The sequence below is a fragment of the Oncorhynchus keta genome, chromosome 1 (assembly GCF_023373465.1).
Source record: "Oncorhynchus keta strain PuntledgeMale-10-30-2019 chromosome 1, Oket_V2, whole genome shotgun sequence".
Taxonomy (NCBI): Eukaryota; Metazoa; Chordata; class Actinopteri; order Salmoniformes; family Salmonidae; genus Oncorhynchus; species Oncorhynchus keta.
This window is the reverse complement of record NC_068421.1, coordinates 21,980,932-22,003,640: the sequence shown is the minus strand read 5'-3', so window position 1 is coordinate 22,003,640 and position 22,709 is coordinate 21,980,932. Positions and strand designations below refer to the sequence as shown.

At 47.8% G+C, this 22,709-nt stretch overlaps 1 protein-coding gene across 2 annotated transcripts in view; it reads right to left on the bottom strand.

Annotated features, from left to right (window-relative positions):
• The window catches only part of sez6b (seizure related 6 homolog b), a 176,500-nt gene extending 154,174 nt beyond the window's left edge, over positions 1–22,326 (bottom strand). For both annotated transcript variants that reach the window (XM_052518658.1, XM_052518660.1), the window contains exon 1: positions 21,949–22,326. In XM_052518658.1, the coding sequence (XP_052374618.1) occupies positions 21,949–22,021 (73 nt within the window). In that variant the 5' untranslated portion in view covers positions 22,022–22,326. The remainder of the gene's footprint in view (positions 1–21,948) is intronic.
• Between the last annotated feature and the right edge of the window lie 383 nt (positions 22,327–22,709).

Below are 22,709 nucleotides of genomic sequence, written 5' to 3'. Positions count from 1 at the left end.
GAGGAGGTTATGTAATGGAGGCAGAGAAGAGAGAGGTGAGGAGGTTATGTAATGGAGGCAGAGAAGAGAGAGGTGAGGAGGTTATGTAATGGAGGCAGAGAAGAGAGAGGTGAGGAGGTTATGTAATGGAGGCAGAGAAGAGAGAGGTGAGGAGGTTATGTAATGGAGGCAGAGAAGAGAGAGGTGAGGAGGTTATGTAATGGAGGCAGAGAAGAGAGAGGTGAGGAGGTTATGTAATGGAGGCAGAGAAGAGAGAGGTGAGGAGGTCATGTAATGGAGGCAGAGAAGAGAGAGGTGAGGAGGTTATGTAATGGAGGCAGAGAAGAGAGAGGTGAGGAGGTTATGTAATGGAGGCAGAGAAGAGAGAGGTGAGGAGGCTATGTAATGGAGGCAGAGGAGAGAGAGGTGAGGAGGTTATGTAATGGAGGCAGAGAAGAGAGAGGTGAGGAGGTTATGTAATGGAGGCAGAGAAGAGAGAGGTGAGGAGGTTATGTAATGGAGGCAGAGAAGAGAGAGGTGAGGAGGTCATGTAATGGTTCGCAGAGAAAAGAGAGGTGAGGAGGTTATGTAATGGAGGCAGAGAAGAGAGAGGTGAGGAGGTTATGTAATGGAGGCAGAGAAGAGAGAGGTGAGGAGGTTATGTAATGGAGGCAGAGAAGAGAGAGGTGAGGAGGTTATGTAATGGAGGCAGAGAAGAGAGAGGTGAGGAGGTTATGTAATGGAGGCAGAGAAGAGAGAGGTGAGGAGGTTATGTAATGGAGGCAGAGAAGAGAGAGGTGAGGAGGTCATGTAATGGAGGCAGAGAAGAGAGAGGTGAGGAGGTTATGTAATGGAGGCAGAGAAGAGAGAGGTGAGGAGGTTATGTAATGGAGGCAGAGAAGAGAGAGGTGAGGAGGCTATGTAATGGAGGCAGAGGAGAGAGAGGTTAGGAGGTTATGTAATGGAGGCAGAGAAGAGAGAGGTGAGGAGGTTGTAATGGAGGCAGAGAAGAGAGAGGTGAGGAGGTTGTAATGGAGGCAGAGAAGAGAGAGGTGAGGAGGTTATGTAATGGAGGCAGAGAAGAGAGAGGTGAGGAGGTTATGTAATGGAGGCAGAGAAGAGAGAGGTGAGGAGGTTATGTAATGGAGGCAGAGAAGAGAGAGGTGAGGAGGTCATGTAATGGAGGCAGAGAAAAGAGAGGTGAGGAGGTTATGTAATGGAGGCAGAGAAGAGAGAGGTGAGGAGGTTATGTAATGGAGGCAGAGAAGAGAGAGGTGAGGAGGTTATGTAATGGAGGCAGAGAAGAGAGAGGTGAGGAGGTTATGTAATGGAGGCATCGAAGAGTGAGGTGAGGAGGTCATGTAATGGAGGCAGAGAAGAGAGAGGTGAGGAGGTTATGTAATGGAGGCAGAGAAGAGAGAGGTGAGGAGGTTATGTAATGGAGGCAGAGAAGAGAGAGGTGAGGAGGTCATGTAATGGAGGCAGAGAAGAGAGAGGTGAGGAGGTTATGTAATGGAGGCAGAGAAGAGAGAGGTGAGGAGGTCATGTAATGGAGGCAGAGAAGAGAGAGGTGAGGAGGTTATGTAATGGAGGCAGAGAAGAGAGAGGTGAGGAGGTCATGTAATGGAGGCAGAGAAGAGAGAGGTGAGGAGGTTATGTAATGGAGGCAGAGAAGAGAGAGGTGAGGAGGTTATGTAATGGAGGCAGAGAAGAGAAGGGGCAGAGAGGACCAGCTGCTATACATGAAAAGGAAATTAGGTAAAAGGCATGGAGGGAAAATAATGGCTTGCTATGCTTACTTTTTAAATCAATACAATTACCGATAGACCGTATACTGTTCAAATAGGTATGCCTCAGACATACAGATTCAAATGTAATTTCCAGCCTAATGTACACTGATGTACACTAATGCCGCATATCAATGATGTTTAATAGTCCAGAAATATGATGTTTTCAACAATTCCACATCCATAATAAGTCCTAAACATTCATCCAGCACAGTACATAAACAGTGCATTCGTCATTTGTGTTCACAGTAGTTCCAACAGCAGAGTGACTGTTAATTAACTGTGGGTAATTGAGCTGAAGCCAGGCTGTGTTGTTGCTGAGGGCCACTGGTCCACCACTGTACTCCCTGGACAGCTTTCAGTGCGCCCAGTTAAACACAGATGAGTGACATATTGCAAATGAAAGCAAATCAATGAAAACAATATACCACTATCAATGTAATCTGCCTGCTCCCAGAGTGGGTTGGAGGGAGGTCAAAGGCAAAGGCTGTTTTGGAATTCTAAACACTTGTCTGTGTGTCTGTGTGTGTGTGTGTGTGTGTGTGTGTGTGTGTGTGTGTGTGTGTGTGTGTGTGTGTGTGTGTGTGTGTGTGTGTGTGTGTGTGTGTGTGTGTGTGTGTGTGTGTGTGTGTGTGTGTGTGTGTGTGTGTGTGTGTGTGTGTGTGTGTGCGTTCGCGTGTCACAGTCCTCCATCAGCAGTACCAGCAATGGAACCAAGGACAATTACATAGATGGAATGAAGCAATTCTTGGCTGGAACTCTTCTCCTTCAAACACCACATTCCACTCTCTCTTTCTCTCTTTTTCATTTTCTATTCACCCCCTGTCCTTTCTTCCTTACAGAGGGCTCCTGCAACAGGCAGATTGCTATAGCCCTTCACTCATGAATGAAAACGTGCCTTTTTCAAAGGACTGATGCACAGATTTCCTGCATGAAAGCACAAGACTTTCTAAGTGTTACTCATGGTAGAGATCCTGCCTTTTTTGATCAGGTCCTACCTATTAGCAGCTACCGTCTTGTGGATGCGGTGCACATTATATTTTGTCACAAGACATTTTGTCTCAACTCTTTCTATACGACAAACATAAAGCAAGACTGTTATTAATTCCACACAAAATTAAATAAGGACTAGACACAGAGTCCCTTAGCAACAACACATTTAATAGGCACATCCTTCCTTTTCACAGGGCTGTTGATCTGGTACTTCTACTGCCTCTATATAGCTCCATTCTAGTTTTTTTATGTTAGTTACTATAAAAAATTATATATAATAATCTTTTAAACTGCATCGTTGGAAAAGGTTTGTATGCAAGCATTTCACTGAAAGGTTTACACCAGCTGTACTCGGTGCATGTGATAAATATAATTTGATTTGATTTGTCCTTAGAGTAATAGCATCCTTGTTTCATTCTCTCCATGGCATGAGGGTGCCTGTCACTCATTTCAAAGGTGTTTCTATCCCTCTGTACAATAGTCTCCGCCCACAGTGTTTAAACTGTACCCGGCTGTGTTGTCATGGGGACTAAAGTCAAAGCAATACGATTTGGCAATTCACCCTGTCATACAAGGTCATACAATGTTGTAAGTTTGACAATCAGATTGCCTTTTAATCACAGGGTGGACGATGGGGGCCACCATCACCACAAAACAAATGAAACACTGACAGCTGAAGCTGCATCTTCTATCGGGAAATGACTGTGCACTAGAATAACATTTCAAGCACAGATATCTCAATCTAAAAGTTCTGGTCAGCCCACTTCTATGAGCTACGGGAATAAAAATGCATTCACTTGCTAAACCCTAGCCTCCGCACAATGAATGCAGTGGACCCATTCAAGATCGATAGCCATGGCCTTCACAAAAGAGGACCGATCTCTCCAGCGCTCTTCATCTTTTCCACTCGAGAACCCTTTAAATCAGAGTACAGAGGGCCCTCGTACACACCTCCAATCTTTTATGACAGAGGTTAGGGCCAGTTTCAGCACGGTCAACTGACTGCGGTGGCAGTAGATTGCATTGCGGCAGCCATGGTGGCTCTGTGACGCCGGCTGGGGATTGAGGACGACACGTTGTTTAATGGAGGTACCACCGGGGGCAGGGTTGCAGAGCTGCAGGACCACAGTGAGCAGCTGGTCAATTTCCCTGGGAGGCGCACAGTTCAGACCCTGAGTTTCCAGAGGAGATCCCTCATTGTGTTGTGTTTTCAAACTGTGTATTCTAATGGATCTAACAATTATATATTCTAACATTTATTTGTCCTTCATCAGGGGTGGCAAGCTTCACTGGTCCTCAAGACCCAGAGCACTGCTAGTTTATGGCTTTGCCTTTTAACCACAAATTGATTTGTGTATTTTAGTTCAGATATTATCTCAAATGGAAGGTTGTGTGCTTTGACAGTTATATACCCCAATAGCAACTTATGTACCTTGAACTGGCTTGTCACGTCAAAGGAAATTTTTCTTCCAGTTTGATGGTGACTGAGCTGGAGGAAATATAGCACTTCTTCTGGGTGAGCAGTTCTCTGAAATACAGGTTTCACAGAGACATCCAGAAGTCTGAGGTCAACAGGGGCACAGCAATGTGTCCCCTGGTAAGTAATCAATATCTCAGACAGAATAGTGTATGCCAATAGCTGTCTCTTATGGGATAGATGTGTATAGTCAGCGAGGAAAGGAACCAGGCTACAGAGAGATCCATGAAAATCCCTGAAGAGCTTCAGATTGAAGATTTAAGAGAAACACTATTGCTGAGGGGGTTGGATAAACCACCAAACAGGCAACCGTATTTTCAATTATAGTACTAGATCAATTGTATCCTTCAAATTACTACCTTCAGGGAAGGGAAATATCTCTAAAACAGAGATTCCCTGTATTTTATTCAGGTTTCTGAGAGACCAATAGAGACAGGATGTTTGACCATGGCAGAAAGACACAAAGACCCATGTCCAAATAACCATGTACAGTCCCACAGGCCTGCCTGCTTTCTACAAATATTAAGAAAATTACCTAACCAATCAGCATTCAGGATTAGACCCACCTGTTGTATAATTCTAAATAAATAAGTGTTTGGGGAACGGATTGAACTAAGTGCTTTTCATTTGCCTTTCTCCTCCATCCATGCCCAGGTGGTGCAGAGAAAATGGAGGATTGATTGAAAAGGCTGCTTGAGTGTCTTTATGTTGAGAGAAGACAGCTGGTCATTTTCAACATTGGAATAGAGCTCGATGCTCTGTGGATGAATGCAGGTGGTTGTCACTGTAGTAGGGCCTCTCTCTCTCTCTGTAGTATGGTATCTCTCTCTCTCTCTCCCTCTCCCTCTCTCTCTCTCTCTCTCTCTCTCTCTCTCCCTCTCCCTCTCCCTCTCCCTCTCCCTCTCCTCTCTCTCTCTCTCTCTCTCTCTCTCTCTCTCTCTCTCTCTCTCTCTCCCTCTCTCTCTGCGTGTGGCTCATTCACATCCTCTAACCACTCAAGACATAGCATTTTCCCTGCAGAGTTAATGTGTCCTGCAGACTGGGTAAATAACCTCTTTTCATTGACTTTCAGAAATGTCCTATGAAAAAAAACTTGTTTGAAATTCAACTATTATTGATGTGGAATGCAGCAGTCTTCCCAACATAACTAGCAGTGCCAGCTTTTGTGTCAACATTGAAAAGGAAGATTCAAATGAATAAACTTTAGCCATTGAAATATTCTTCACTTGATCTAAATTAGGTAAGCTATGCTCAATGAACAGGCTAAAAGTCCAGCCTCAGGTGTCTCTATGAATCCCTCTGTGTAAAACCCCACTATTCTGTATACAACCTGAACTGAAAGTGTATGTCGTAAGATTAACACCTAAACCCTGAGCTGCAGCATTTGTCTTACTTATGCATCTCCATTCTTGGGGCCTTCAGTGGCCATCTGTTTACCTCTCTGTGCCGAGCTAGAGCCAGCCTGACAGCAAGGTAAATAACAACGATGCTGATTCCTTCCGATGGGATCCGCCGCCGTTTCCAAGGATTTGCATTATTCATCTTTATTACCGTATAGACTAGGGCTCCAAGGATATCTGACACGAGTGCTTCATATGGTCAGTTCATGACAGACAGACTGTTCTGCTCCACAGGCATGGGAGAAGGGACATTTAGTCTCCCTTTCTACTCATATAATTGCCAATGCCAACCTTGATAAGCCCAGAGTGATTCCTCCTAAAATAATATCATGATGGGTTGGCTAACTGTTAATAAGCAAAAGCTGTGAAACAGCTTGACGACAAAGTATGTACATATGTGGCAATGAACAGAGGGCTACTGAGAATAACCCCAACAGAACTACTACAACTTTACACAAACTGTTCCATATCATAGCTTGAGTCTGTCAGAGCTGAATACATCCCCACTACGAAAGGCATGAACAGAGCTGGCTAATAACGCTCACTAAAAATGCTCATTCAGAAAGAGAGAGAATGGAGAGTGAGGAAGGTCTCTTGTTATCTAGTAACAGCTTTAACTAACAATCTTTTTGCGTTTCGGCCTATTGCTAGTAACAATGTGACGTCCTTGACGTAAGCCATGGACGTCTGAGTTGTACTCCGAGCAGGAGTCCCGTAGGACTGCCTTAAAGTATATAGAGTGAGCAAAATCCACACCAACACATGAATCACATCTTTATGGGGACTGAGAGACTTAATGGTAAGATGGGTGTGATGGTGGGAAGAAACAATTACAGTACAAGTGGTATAGGGTCCATATTCCACCAAATGGATTCAGGACAGTCAGTCTTGTGGTTGTCATCATGGTAAATAAAAAAAAGTTGACCAACTAAGAACAAACAAACAAACTGTCACCCCTATCTACTTGACCCCTCCTGCATAAAACACGAAGGTTCAAAACATGTCTGATGAGAAGAAACAAAGTGTGTTGTTTACTTTCAGACGAGTTAAGCAAGTGTTGCCTGTGGAAGTGTTGATCTGCTGCCTGTGGAAGTGTTGACCTGCTGCCTGTGGAAGTGTTGATCTCCTCCCTGTGGAAGTGTTGATCTGCTGCCTGTGGAAGTGTTGACCTGCTGCCTGTGAAAGTGTTGATATCCTCTCTGTGGAAGTGTTGGCCTGCTGCCTGTGGAAGTGTTGATCTGCTGCCTGTGGAAGTGTTGACCTGCTGCCTGTGGAAGTGTTGACCTGCTGCCTGTGGAAGTGTTGACCTGCTGCCTGTGGAAGTGTTGATCTGCTGCCTGTGGAATTGTTGACCTGCTGCCTGTGGAAGTGTTGATCTGCTGCCTGTGGAGGTGTTGCCCTGCTGCCTGTGGAAGTGTTGATCTGCTGCCTGTGGAAGTGTTGACCTGCTGCCTGTGGAAGTGTTGATCTCCTCCCTGTGGAAGTGTTGATCTGCTGCCTGTGGAAGTGTTGACCTGCTGCCTGTGAAAGTGTTGATATCCTCTCTGTGGAAGTGTTGGCCTGCTGCCTGTGGAAGTGTTGATCTGCTGCCTGTGGAAGTGTTGACCTGCTGCCTGTGGAAGTGTTGACCTGCTGCCTGTGGAAGTGTTGACCTGCTGCCTGTGGAAGTGTTGACCTGCTGCCTGTGGAAGTGTTGACCTGCTGCCTGTGGAAGTGTTGATCTGCTGCCTGTGGAAGTGTTGACCTGCTGCCTGTGGAAGTGTTGATCTCCTCCCTGTGGAAGTGTTGATCTCCTGCCTGTGGAATTGTTGACCTGCTGCCTGTGGAAGTGTTGATCTGCTGCCTGTGGAGGTGTTGCCCTGCTGCCTGTGGAAGTGTTGATCTGCTGCCTGTGGAAGTGTTGACCTGCTGCCTGTGGAAGTGTTGATCTCCTCCCTGTGGAAGTGTTGATCTGCTGCCTGTGGAAGTGTTGACCTGCTGCCTGTGAAAGTGTTGATATCCTCTCTGTGGAGGTGTTGGCCTGCTGCCTGTGGAAGTGTTGATCTGCTGCCTGTGGAAGTGTTGACCTGCTGCCTGTGGAAGTGTTGACCTGCTGCCTGTGGAAGTGTTGACCTGCTGCCTGTGGAAGTGTTGACCTGCTGCCTGTGGAAGTGTTGATCTGCTGCCTGTGGAATTGTTGACCTGCTGCCTGTGGAAGTGTTGATCTGCTGCCTGTGGAGGTGTTGACCTGCTGCCTGTGGAAGTGTTGATCTGCTGCCTGTGGAAGTGTTGACCTGCTGCCTGTGGAAGTGTTGATCTCCTCCCTGTGGAAGTGTTGATCTGCTGCCTGTGGAAGTGTTGACCTGCTGCCTGTGAAAGTGTTGATATCCTCTCTGGGAAGTGTTGGCCTGCTGCCTGTGGAAGTGTTGATCTGCTGCCTGTGGAAGTGTTGACCTGCTGCCTGTGGAAGTGTTGACCTGCTGCCTGTGGAAGTGTTGACCTGCTGCCTGTGGAAGTGTTGACCTGCTGCCTGTGGAAGTGTTGACCTGCTGCCTGTGGAAGTGTTGACCTGCTGCCTGTGGAAGTGTTGATCTCCTCCCTGTGGAAGTGTTGATCTGCTGCCTGTGGAAGTGTTGATCTGCTGCCTGTGGAAGTGTTGACCTGCTGCCTGTGGAAGTGTTGATCTGCTGCCTGTGGAAGTGTTGACCTGCTGCCTGTGGAAGTGTTGATCTCCTCCCTGTGGAAGTGTTGATCTGCTGCCTGTGGAAGTGTTGACCTGCTGCCTGTGAAAGTGTTGATATCCTCTCTGTGGAAGTGTTGGCCTGCTGCCTGTGGAAGTGTTGATCTGCTGCCTGTGGAAGTGTTGACCTGCTGCCTGTGGAAGTGTTGACCTGCTGCCTGTGGAAGTGTTGACCTGCTGCCTGTGGAAGTGTTGACCTGCTGCCTGTGGAAGTGTTGACCTGCTGCCTGTGGAAGTGTTGATCTGCTGCCTGTGGAAGTGTTGACCTGCTGCCTGTGGAAGTGTTGATCTCCTCCCTGTGGAAGTGTTGATCTCCTGCCTGTGGAATTGTTGACCTGCTGCCTGTGGAAGTGTTGATCTGCTGCCTGTGGAGGTGTTGCCCTGCTGCCTGTGGAAGTGTTGATCTGCTGCCTGTGGAAGTGTTGACCTGCTGCCTGTGGAAGTGTTGATCTCCTCCCTGTGGAAGTGTTGATCTGCTGCCTGTGGAAGTGTTGACCTGCTGCCTGTGAAAGTGTTGATATCCTCTCTGTGGAGGTGTTGGCCTGCTGCCTGTGGAAGTGTTGATCTGCTGCCTGTGGAAGTGTTGACCTGCTGCCTGTGGAAGTGTTGACCTGCTGCCTGTGGAAGTGTTGACCTGCTGCCTGTGGAAGTGTTGACCTGCTGCCTGTGGAAGTGTTGATCTGCTGCCTGTGGAATTGTTGACCTGCTGCCTGTGGAAGTGTTGATCGGCTGCCTGTGGAGGTGTTGCCCTGCTGCCTGTGGAAGTGTTGATCTGCTGCCTGTGGAAGTGTTGACCTGCTGCCTGTGGAAGTGTTGATCTCCTCCCTGTGGAAGTGTTGATCTGCTGCCTGTGGAAGTGTTGACCTGCTGCCTGTGAAAGTGTTGATATCCTCTCTGTGGAAGTGTTGGCCTGCTGCCTGTGGAAGTGTTGATCTGCTGCCTGTGGAAGTGTTGACCTGCTGCCTGTGGAAGTGTTGACCTGCTGCCTGTGGAAGTGTTGACCTGCTGCCTGTGGAAGTGTTGACCTGCTGCCTGTGGAAGTGTTGACCTGCTGCCTGTGGAAGTGTTGACCTGCTGCCTGTGGAAGTGTTGACCTGCTGCCTGTGGAAGTGTTGACCTGCTGCCTGTGGAAGTGTTGATCTCCTCCCTGTGGAAGTGTTGACCTGCTGCCTGTGGAAGTGTTGACCTGCTGCCTGTGGAAGTGTTGGCCTGCTGCCTGTGGAAGTGTTGACCTGCTGCCTGTGGAAGTGTTGACCTGCTTCCTGTGAAAGTTCTTACCTGCTGCCTGTGCACACGACCACAGCTGATTTCCTCCAGGTCTGGTCTGGTCTGATCCTGGTTCGCCCGTCTAGATGAAGAGCCCTCCAGACACGACCTGGCAGTGTGAACCAAACATGGGGGGAAAGAAAGCGAGCTGTCCAAGGGCCTAATGGTTCCAGAGAGGCCCTCAGCTCTGCATGTATACCACACGCCAGCCCCAATTAGCCAGGTGTACACAGTTTCCTAATCCATGAGAGGAGAGGAGAGGATGGGTTGGTACTGATTCCATGCGCTAACGTTTGCTCTCCTCCTCAGTGGTCAGATCGATAGACTGACTGAGCTTCATGGTGAGGACGGATGAGGTAGCGATGGAGGAGGGAATAGAAAAGCAGATGAGGAGTGTGTGAAAAAAGAAACACCAAACTTCATCTTAATAAGAAAAAAAACTGTCTAGCTCCGGAAACATTTCTAGTGGATTTCAATTCAAGCATGGTGTTATGTCTCTTACTGACTGTGTGCGTCAAGTCATTGGCCCAAGCAACACAATATAAATGGGAGGCAGGTTTTATTTACATTATGGAGTAGAGCCAGGCGGAGACAGCCTGGAGAGTAATGCATGGGGACATATGGCCAGAGTGCAGACCAAATTGGCCATTGATTTGTAATGAACGTCCCCAAGCCTCTCAGGAGACAGCTAGCCGGGAGAGAAACCAAAGGCTACTATGTGACATCACCAGTCATTCACACATGAATAGCGTTAATGTTCTATAGCTCTGCTTTCAGACCAGACCCACGGTACTGAGTGTTCAAGTAGAACAGGAGAAAGAACTGGAGAGCCACAGGATGGTACTGTGCAGTATGTAACAGAGATGCAGGACAAGAGAGGAACAGGTTTGTTTCTTGTTTGGAAAGGTACAAGCCATGCAGAAATAGACTGGAGCATAAATGACATTTGAAGATGACAGGGGGCTGCATTCCCAGTAATGGAGCGTAAACAGGTAGAACTCCTCAGATATTTACTCCTCATTTCTCAGGGGCAGTGGCTCGATTCAGAGAGACACGCATGCAGAGGGGAGAAGACGGAGGAGAAGAGAATGACAGCATTCAGTTCCACCGTCATCTCAGTGCCTCGCTGCACCGCCTGGGATGTGTCAAAAGATCTATTCAGACTGAGCCCTCTTCCTTCCTTCCCCAGGAGACGGGATCAGACTGAGCCCTCTTCCTTCCTTCCCCGGGAGACGGGATCAGACTGAGCCCTCTTCCTTCCTTGCCCGGGAGACGGGATCAGACTGAGCCCTCTTCCTTCCTTCCCCGGGAGACGGGATCAGACTGAGCCCTCTTCCTTCCTTCCCCGGGAGACGGGATCAGACTGAGCCCTCTTCCTTCCTTCCCCGGGAGACGGGATCAGACTGAGCCCTCTTCCTTCCTTCCCCGGGAGACGGGATCAGACTGAGCCCTCTTCCTTCCTTGCCCGGGAGACGGGATCAGACTGAGCCCTCTTCCTTCCTTCCCCGGGAGACGGGATCAGACTGAGCCCTCTTCCTTCCTTCCCCGGGAGATGGGATCAGACTGAGCCCTCTTCCTTCCTTCCCCGGGAAACGGGATCAGACTGAGCCCTCTTCCTTCCTTCCCCAGGAGACGGGATCAGACTGAGCCCTCTTCCTTCCTTCCCGGGAGACGGGATCAGACTGAGCCCTCTTCCTTCCTTCCCCGGGAGACGGGATCAGACTGAGCCCTCTTCCTTCCTTCCCCGGGAGACGGGATCAGACTGAGCCCTCTTCCTTCCTTCCCCGGGAGACGGGATCAGACTGAGCCCTCTTCCTTCCTTGCCCGGGAGACGGGATCAGACTGAGCCCTCTTCCTTCCTTCCCCGGGAGACGGGATCAGACTGAGCCCTCTTCCTTCCTTCCCCGGGAGACGGGATCAGACTGAGCCCTCTTCCTTCCTTCCCCGGGAGATGGGATCAGACTGAGCCCTCTTCCTTCCTTCCCCGGGAAACGGGATCAGACTGAGCCCTCTTCCTTCCTTCCCCCCATGAGACGGGATCAGACTGAGCCCTCTTCCTTCCTTCCCGGGAGATGGGATCAGACTGAGCCCTCTTCCTTCCTTCCCCGGAAAACGGGATCAGACTGAGCCCTCTTCCTTCCTTCCCCGGGAGACGGGATCAGACTGAGCCTCTTCCTTCCTTCCCCCCGGGAGACGGGATCAGACTGAGCCCTCTTCCTTCCTTGCCCGGGAGACGGGATCAGACTGAGCCCTCTTCCTTCCTTCCCGGGAGACGGGATCAGACTGAGCCCTCTTCCTTCCTTCCCCGGGAGACGGGATCAGACTGAGCCCTCTTCCTTCCTTCCCCGGGAGACGGGATCAGACTGAGCCCTCTTCCTTCCCCGGGAGACGGGATCAGACTGAGCCCTCTTCCTTCCTTCCCCGGGAGACGGGATCAGACTGAGCCCTCTTCCTTCCCCGGGAGACGGAATCAGACTGAGCCCTCTTCCTTCCTTCCCCGGGAGACGAGATCAGACTGAGCCTTCTTCCTTCCTTCCCCGGGAAACGGGATCAGACTGAGCCCTCTTCCTTCCCCCCGGAGACGGGATCAGACTGAGCCCTCTTCCTTCCTTCCCCGGGAGACGGGATCAGACTGAGCCCTCTTCCTTCCTTGCCCGGGAGACGGGATCAGACTGAGCCCTCTTCCTTCCTTCCCCGGGAGACGGGATCAGACTGAGCCCTCTTCCTTCCTTCCCCGGGAGACGGGATCAGACTGAGCCCTCTTCCTTCCTTCCCCGGGAGATGGGATCAGACTGAGCCCTCTTCCTTCCTTCCCCGGGAAACGGGATCAGACTGAGCCCTCTTCCTTCCTTCCCCAGGAGACGGGATCAGACTGAGCCCTCTTCCTTCCTTCCCCGGGAGATGGGATCAGACTGAGCCCTCTTCCTTCCTTCCCCGGAAAACGGGATCAGACTGAGCCCTCTTCCTTCCTTCCCCGGGAGACGGGATCAGACTGAGCACTCTTCCTTCCTTCCCCGGGAGACGGGATCAGACTGAGCCCTCTTCCTTCCTTGCCCGGGAGACGGGATCAGACTGAGCCCTCTTCCTTCCTTCCCCGGGAGACGGGATCAGACTGAGCCCTCTTCCTTCCTTCCCCGGGAGACGGGATCAGACTGAGCCCTCTTCCTTCCCCGGGAGACGGGATCAGACTGAGCCCTCTTCCTTCCTTCCCCGGGAGACGGGATCAGACTGAGCCCTCTTCCTTCCCCGGGAGACGGAATCAGACTGAGCCCTCTTCCTTCCTTCCCCGGGAGACGAGATCAGACTGAGCCTTCTTCCTTCCTTCCCCGGGAAACGGGATCAGACTGAGCCCTCTTCCTTCCCCCCCGGGAGACGGAATCAGACTGAGCCCTCTTCCTTCCTTCCCCGGGAGACGAGATCAGACTGAGCCCTCTTCCTTTCTTCCCCGGGTGATGGGATCAGACTGAGCCTTCTTCCTTCCTTCCCCGGGAAACGGGATCAGACTGAGCCCTCTTTCTTCCCCGGGAGACGGAATCAGACTGAGCCCTCTTCCTTCCTTCCCCGGGAGACGAGATCAGACTGAGCCCTCTTCCTTCCTTCCCCGGAAAACGGGATCAGACTGAGCCCTCTTCCTTCCTTCCCCGGAGACGGGATCAGACTGAGCACTCTTCCTTCCTTCCCCGGGAGACGGGATCAGACTGAGCCCTCTTCCTTCCTTGCCCGGGAGACGGGATCAGACTGAGCCCTCTTCCTTCCTTCCCCGGGAGACGGGATCAGACTGAGCCCTCTTCCTTCCTTCCCCGGGAGACGGGATCAGACTGAGCCCTCTTCCTTCCCCGGGAGACGGGATCAGACTGAGCCCTCTTCCTTCCTTCCCCGGGAGACGGGATCAGACTGAGCCCTCTTCCTTCCCCGGGAGACGGAATCAGACTGAGCCCTCTTCCTTCCTTCCCCGGGAGACGGGATCAGACTGAGCCTTCTTCCTTCCTTCCCCGGGAAACGGGATCAGACTGAGCCCTCTTTCTTCCCCGGGAGACGGAATCAGACTGAGCCCTCTTCCTTCCTTCCCCGGGAGACGAGATCAGACTGAGCCCTCTTCCTTTCTTCCCCGGGTGATGGGATCAGACTGAGCCCCCTTCCTTCCCCGGGAAACGGGATCAGACTGAGCCCTCTTCCTTCCCCGGGAGACGGGATCAGACTGAGCCTTCTTCCTTCCCCGGGAGACGGGATCAGACTGAGCCCTCTTCCTTCCTTCCCCGGGAGACGGAATCAGACTGAGCCCTCTTCCTTCCTTCCCGGGAGACGGGATCAGACTGAGCCCTCTTCCTTCCTTCCTTCCCCAGGAGACGGAATCAGACTGAGCCCTCTTCCTTCCTTCCCCGGGAGACAGGATCAGACTGAGCCCTCTTCCTTCCTTCCTTACCCAGGAGACGGGATCAGACTGAGCCCTCTTCCTTCCTTCCTTACCCAGGAGACGGGATCAGACTGAGCCCTCTTCCTTCCTTCCCCAGGAGACGGGATCAGACTGAGCCCTCTTCCTTCCTTCCCCGGGAGACGGAATCAGACTGAGCCCTCTTTCCTTCCCTTCCCCGGGAGACGGGATCAGACTGAGCCCTCTACCCTTCCTTACTTACCCAGGAGACGGGATCAGACTGAGCCCTCTTCCTTCCTTCCTTACCCAGGAGACGGGATCAGACTGAGCCCTCTTCCTTCCTTCCTTCCACGGGAGACGGGAACCAACAGCTGCTTTACAATAACACTCATTTCCAATTGAGTGTGTCAAAAGGGAAACTCTGAAACAATTTGAAGGGTATTCATGGTCTGAATAGACTCTGATGGCACAAGGAGGAGCTCACTGGGACAGGTTAATCACCGGTAATAGAAAAGCATGTGTTGAACATTTTAAATCCTCCCAAATGATATAATCTTCATCAAATCCCGAAGCATCTATGGTGTTTAATTAAAGGAGATGTCCCTCTTTCCAGCTTTTTTCCCCCCAACATGCCGTGAAGTAATGCTGATTGCGTCAGATCACTGACACACAGAGCAAATTGCTTTTTCTCTGCGTCGGGGACAAGGAGAGAGAGGAACGACGAGAGAGAGGAACGACGAGAGAGAGGAACGACGAGAGAGAGAGAGAGAGAGAGAGAGAGAGAGAGAGAGAGAGAGAGAGAGAGAGAGAGAGAGAGAGAGAGAGAGAGAGAGAGAGAGAGAGAGAGAGAGAGAGAGAGAGAGAGAGAGAGAGAGAGAGAGAGAGAGAGAGAGAGAGAGAGGAAGCTGGGTGGAAGTTCAGCCTGTTTTGCCTATATTCAATATCCTTGTTTTCTGTCACGCCCCTGATCTGTCTCACCTGTCCCTATGATTGTCTCCACCCCCTCCAGGTGTCATTTATTTTCCCTAGTGTATTTATCCCTGTGTTTCCTGTCTCTCTGTGCCAGTTTATCTGGTATGTTTAGTCACGTCAACCAGAGTGTTTTTCCCTGTACTCCTTTTCTATTCTCTTTTGATAGTCTTCTCGGTTTTGACCACTGCCTGACTCTGGACTACTTTCCCACCTGCCTGATCATCCTGCCTGCCCTGATCTTGAATCTGCCTGCCCTTCAGTAACTACTGGACTCTGAACTGGCTTTGCCCTTTAACCTGTACACGACCATTCTCTTGCCTACCACTTTCTGGATTAATAAACATTGTAAAACTCCAACCATCTTCCTCCTTTGTCTGCATCTGGGACTCGCCTTGTGCCTTAATCATTTTCATAAAAGGTCTGTCATCTTCACTACAATATCTACACCTGCTGCAACGTGTCAAGGAACGTGACATCCTCTCAGACGATGAGAAATACTCTTTCTAGAACATCACCTCTCATCACAACCTCCGAGATCTATATTCGTACTCGTTTATATAACATTAATGGCAGTCAAATGTTACTCTTAAAGACAAGCATAGAAGATGGTTGTATACATTTTTAATAGCCAGTAATTAGGGGGGAGCTAAAAAAGCTGAGCAGAGCTCGATTATGATTACCCCTTGCAAGCGTGTGTGTGTGTTTACACACACACACACACACACACACACACACACACACACACACACACACACACACACACACACACACACACACACACACACACACACACACACACACACATACACACATACACACACACACAGATGCAGTGTTTGTGTGCTATAGGGAGAAAAACAACTGCTACAATTAGAAGAAAGTAGTGATAGTGGCATATTCAGGTCAAGCTCAGAGGTCCAACATGGAAAGCTTAACTTAATAAAACATAAAGGACAGCAAAAATGAGGCCTTCATAATTTGACTCTGTGTGCCAAGCCTCAGACATCACATGACACTTGTTCCAATATTGCAATACAGAGTGATTGATGACAACTTCAAATCTGGAAAATGTAACATCTCTCAAACGGATTCTTCTTGCTTTTACACACACGCACGCACGCACACACACACACACACACACACACACACACACACACACACACACACACACACACACACACACACACACACACACACACACACACACACACACACACACACACACACACACACACACACACACACACACACACACAAAAGCTTGTTCTCAAACCTACCCTTCAGCACACGTATGGTTGTCTGGGGTAATTGATAATTGAAAATGAAAAGCTGTGCTCTGCGCCCACACAGACACCAACAGGGAATATGGGCGGGCGCTTTTGTTCAATTCACTACATCACATGAACATTTTTCTGTGTCCAGATCTACTCGATTCAATAATTTAAAACAGGAGGATCCATTTCTGTGTACATGCATGTGTGTTTCCATGTGTGTGTGTGTGTGGACTCCAAGGGTGTGCATGTGTGTGTGTGTGTGTGTGTGCATGTGTTTGATGTTGTTCTAACTTTAGCCAGTCTTTCCTGCACCAGCCATTTGGCTCAGCTCTCTCTCTCTCTCTCTCTCTCTCTCTCTCTCTCTCTCTCTCTCTCCCTCAGCTAGCCGTACTAATCTCCTATCAGACCTGTGTCAGTAGATGACAGAGGTGGCAGTGCAGGGAGTCCCCTACAGACCACCACCCCTCCAGACCTCCACACCACCAGCCCTCCAGACCTCCACACCACCAGACCCCCAGACCACCAGCCCTCCAGACCGCCAGCCCTCCAGACCCCCAGACCACCAGCCCTCCAGACCTCCACACCACCAGCCCTCCAGTCCCCCGGCTCTCCACACCGCCAGACCACCAGCCCTCCAGACCCCCAGCCCTCCAGTCCCCCGGCTCTCCACACCGCCAGACCACCAGCCCGCCACACCACCAGCCCTCCAGCCCTCTAGCTCAGCTCAGCGCTAGGCTAGGTTTTTTATCAGGGCATCAATATGGAGAAAACAGACACAGAGCCGCACCCCAAAGCTCACAGACATTACTTGGTACATCAATCTCATCATGCCCATCTAGTGTGGATGTTGACGGGAGAACAATAACAAAAACGGCTGATATTGTCAATCATTTTGCTGCTTTTTACTTTGCCATAATGCTCCCCAGATTTCAGCTCCACTGAAATACAGATTTAATTGGTCACTGGAAAAGGGGACATTTGCAAAATGTATGGAAGCATGCTAAACTGTGTCCAATCCTGAAAGACAGGAAAGAACCCATTACTCCAGCCAATAGGCGGCCAATCAGTCTGCTCCCTTCACTCAATAAGATATTGGAGGGTATTGTGAGTAGACAAATATAGGAGTAGATGGAAAAGAATGGTCTGATTACAGCCAATCAGTATGCTTATCGCAACAACCATTCCACTACCACTGCATTGGTTGATATGACTGACCAGTACCTCAATGCTATGGATAATGGAAGGTTTGTAGGTGTACTATTTTTAGATTTTAGTGCAGCATTTGATTTAGTGGACCATAAAATAATTTTGACAAGATTATTGCATTATGTTAAGGAACAGCATTGAATTGGGTACAGTCCTATCTAACTGACAGGAAACAGTCCACTTATATCAATGGGTCATTTTGTTCCCCTTTTAAACTGTGGAATACCGCAGGGCAGCTGCCTTGGACATCTTCTTTACTTAATATATACCAACAACCTTCCTTATGCCTTATCTGAAACTCAAGCTACTATATTTGCAGAGTATACTACAATTTATACAGCAAGACAATCAGTTTAACAGGTACAACAAACAAGTACATCTTGCAAATATCAGGGAGTGGGTTTACCAGAAAAAAATTGTTTTGAACACCAAGAAAACCAAGGTTATGTTGGTCTGTTCCACCAGGAAAAGGCCAACACAGCATGGAATATAATTAAGTATGGGGGGAGTACAAATTAAGGAAGTGGCAGAAACCAAACTACTTGGTGTGCAGCTAGACAACTGCTTATCATGGTTGTCTCAAACTTCATGCATGATCAGAAGGATAGCAAAATATTTACTGGGAAAGATTCTTAAGCAAACACCCCAATCATTAATTGAGAGTCAGGGCAACTACTGTTCTGTGGTCTGGGGACATCAGCAAGTTCAATTAGGAGGCTGCAGATTGAACAGAACAAAGCAGCAAGGATTGTTTAAAGGTGGAGATATGGTTGTTCTGTTGTAGTCATGCTCAATGCTCTTGGTTGGTCATCAAGCAACAAGATAATTGAAAAGAACAGGCTTATTTAATTTTAAACGGTTAAACTCTATTCACAACAGTATTCAGTTGGTAAGAGGCAGACATTCAGTAAATACTAGGAATATATTGTCCACATTCTGTGTTATCCAGACAGAAAAGAGAAATAGGCTAAATAACATTTTGATTTAGAGCAATAAAGAAATTGAATAATGTATCTGAGCAAACCAGAAACCTTTCAATATATAAATTCAAACAATATTTTCGAACCATTTAAGTTAAATATATTGGCAGGTTGTGTGGGACTATGGTAGATGAAGGAATCAATCTATATTTTCAGACAGTTAGAGTATTTATCTGGCCAATATGTCAGTGTGTTATGTATGCTTGTAACAGTGTTATATGTGAAAATTGTATTTTCATGTTTAAGGACTCTTGGAAGATTAGTCCAAATGAGGACAAAACGATCCTAATAAAATAAGATCAAAACTCCCCTTTCCAGTCTACTGTCCTCCCACTCATAGTTCATGGTGGTGCCGGATAGTTGTGGGAAGTGTCCGAGCACAGGGATCCGTCGCACAGGGATCCGTCGCACAGGGATCCGTCGCACAGGGATCCGTCGCACAGGGATCCGTCACACAGGGATCCGTCAGTCACACAGGGATCCGTCGCACAGGGATCCGTCGCACAGGGATCCGTCGCACAGGGATCCGTCGCACAGGGATCCGTCGCACAGGGATCCGTCGCACAGGGATCCGTCGCACAGGGATCCGTCACACAGGGATCCGTCACACAGGGATCCGTCACACAGGGATCCAGGGACAGTATAAGTGGCAGAGAGGAATAGGATGTTCCCGGGAGAGGGAACTGATTCTCTCCTGTTCCCATTATGATTACAGTCCACCCCGAGGACCATATCAAGAGGGGACGATCAAAAGCGGCAGCATCACTGGCCTCATGTGCCCCCTATCGGCCAATAAAGACACAGCACTCTGCACTATCAATGATAGTGCTGAGATTGTATTGTAATTTTCATTATAATTAGGGAGGAGTAGCAGGGGTTATGCCTTTTCGCTGTGAGCAGACACAAACTTCTTCCTCCCCTATGATTCTCACAAACACAACATGAAACCAGTAGAAACACACAATGTACTGTGAAACAGCATGTTGACATTAGAGCCCCTGACACACAACTACACAGGCTTTTGCATCCTGCCCTCAATTAATGCAGCCTATGAGATTAACTATATCTATGGACAGATTGTAAATACACTCAGGGTACAAAAAAACAAACATTTGCCCTCAGAACAGCCTCAATTCATTGAGGCATAGACTCTACAAGGTCTTGAAAGCGTTCCACAGGGATGCTGACCCATGTTGACATCAATGATTCCCACAGTTGTGTCAAGTAGGCTGGATGTCCATTGGGTGGTGGACCATTGTTGATACACACAGGAAACTGTTGAGCATGAAGAACCCAGCAGTGTTGCATTTCTTGACACACTCAAACCGGTGTGCCTGGCACCTACTACTATACCCCGTTCTAAGGCACTGAAATATTTTGTCTTGCCCATTCACCCTCTGAATGGCACAATACATGTCTCAATTGTCTCAAGGCTTAAAAATCCTTCTTTAACCTGTCTCCTCATCTACACTGATTGATGTGGATTTAGCAAGTGACATAAATAAGGGATCATAGCTTTCACATGGATTCACCTGGTCAATCTATGTCATGGAAAGAGCAGGTGTTCTTAATGTGTTGTACACTCAGTGGACAGTACATTGATTCAACAACAAAAAAAGATGGAGTATTACTGACCAACCTTAAGTCAACCTATATTTACCCTCACCCATTCTTCATCAATTTGTCACCCATTTTTAGCACAGCACAATGCTATCAATTTAATATGGGCTCCGGCTTTTAGCTCACTGAGCCTCTCGCTCAGTGCTCAAACTGGATTGATGGAGCCTCACATTAGCTAGAGTGCTTTTACAGGTGCTTCTGTTCTGCAGTAAATTGCAGCTTCAGAGGTTCAATAGAAGGTGACTGATAAGGACAGGGATGCCCATGGACTTCTGAGGTCAAAAGGTCAGGCTGATACTGTGATGTGGGATCAATGCAGAATATGAACATTCCCTCTGGGGCCAGGTTTTCCCAGCTGCAAGCGTGAAGGAGCCGTTTAATAGCTATTCTTTATAATATCGGATATGTATTCGTGGATCTAAAAATCTGTATAAATTGTGGTTATAATAGGTTGATGTATTACTTTATCAGATAAATATGTGCATGATTCTGCCAAAGTATGACGTCTTTTCCCACAACATAGATACCCTCCTTTTTTCTTCCTTTGTTCATACCGTTCTATTCTATTAAACATTTCCTCAAAATCATTTTTTTATCTCAGTAAATTCAGGATATGAATTGAAAGACCAATTATTTAAATATTGTACCGTATTTATCTTCAATGAGGATTTGAATTATTTCATTGGAATTTCAACCTTCCTGATGTGACACAAACTGACGCACAGGGGCACTCAAATATGGAGGAAAAAGCAGAACCAAACATATTCTACAGATTGGATATACTGTACATGTAGGATGGGTCTGCCATGATCGACGTTGTGTGACATGCATGTTTACGTGAGCATCGTGTGAAGTACACCGTGGGTGCAAGTCAAGACCAACCTTTTAACAAATATTTATGTGGGTAAAATTATCAGATGCAGGCCAAAAAAATATTGTCTGGTTGTCTTTATAGGTTTATTTATTCCAAACTATCCTAACCCCTCTACCCATACAGTGCGCAGCTCGAGGATTTTCAATAAGATAGTACTTTATTCAGTAATGTTGTCAAATCAAAGGCAGGAATAGTGCAGCCAGCTGTAAAACCAATGTAGGTCATTCCAACGTTCTTAGAACTAATATACATCTTATTTCATGATTAGATCTCCTTTGAACACATTTCTTAAAATATGAGATAGACATTGACACGATATTCATGAATTATTAAAAATGATTGGCCCACTGCCAAGCAAGAATTAATTACATTTTCCATCCATGTAGGTTATATATGGGCCTATAATGATTACCGATTAAAATACACTTCAAAGGACATGATATTTGACACAAATTAAGATAAGTTTACCACACTTTATTAGTCTACGATTGTTTAAGTTGTTACAATACTTACAATTATTTAAAGTTTGGATTTGGAATTTGCTTAAATGATTTCTAAATGACCATCACTTGTTAATGTATAACTTCTTTAAATGAATGTGTTTAACTAACCGGATAGCCAATTGCAATTATTATGGCTTGTGGTGAATTCTTCATTGCAGGCAATACATAGGCTACTGTATCGCCTAACACTATAATATAGCCTAACACTATAATAGTAGGCTACAACATCTGCCGTTAATATAACGATATATCCTCTTCTCCACATGAGTTCTTTGAGAATAATTGCCGTAAGGGGACCATTTAAACCTCAGTATAGGAGGAAACACAACCGATAGCCAACTTTGACTGACCTCCCACAAACATATCTTAATATGTCATTTTCCAGACGTCCTACCAAACAAAAAGAGTCACACATAATTGGATACAGTGGCAAGATAACACCGGCGGGTTGGAAACAGAATTGCATTGCAATACACATGTGCACAAGCGACCAAATAGCCTTCCGCTATATGATTGAGCATCTTACCTTCAGCGCCTATGTCCGTCATCATTGCAAAGAGAACCATCATAACGACTTTGTAATCTCGTGCCGCACTCATGCTTCTTTTCAGTAGCGGTCCTCTGCTAACAGAAAAGAATGTCCTTGGGATCAACACTTTTCCTTAAATCGAAATAGAGACTGCTCGTGCTCTGCAAAAGCCACTTGCCGTGAGACCTCGGGATCGCACACTGCGCAGCACAGGCGCTCCACACTTATGAGAGCTATGTCCTGGTGTCGTTATCAGCTGATAGACAGAGACTGTTCAATTCCAACGCTCGCTAAGTCGATTTCTCGTTGGGTATGCCGTTCTCTTTCTTCAAGTCAGCTCACCATCGTCGTTTCAGCACCGCGGACAGCTCCTAGCGACAGCAACTGGAACAACTGAATTCAGCACCGTGGAAAGTTTGTATCGTTACCGTATATAATGTAATACTGCCCTCATGTAAATGACCTTCGTATGACAATGGCTGTGTTTAGTTCCTTAACTTTGATAACAACATCAATAGACACATAGATTACAGCCGTTTCCAATCCATTACAAACTCACTAACAATTATTGTGAACGCTAACAGTCTTGTTAACAGGCACGATGCAGCACTAGCATTGCAATGAAGACATCATATTGCTCCTACACGTAGAACTGTAAATAGGTTGCTTATGTTATTAGTAAAAAAGTATAAGTATTTGGAGTTTCAAGACAAACAACTCGAAAAATAAACATTTCACTATAATCACTCCTTTAACAC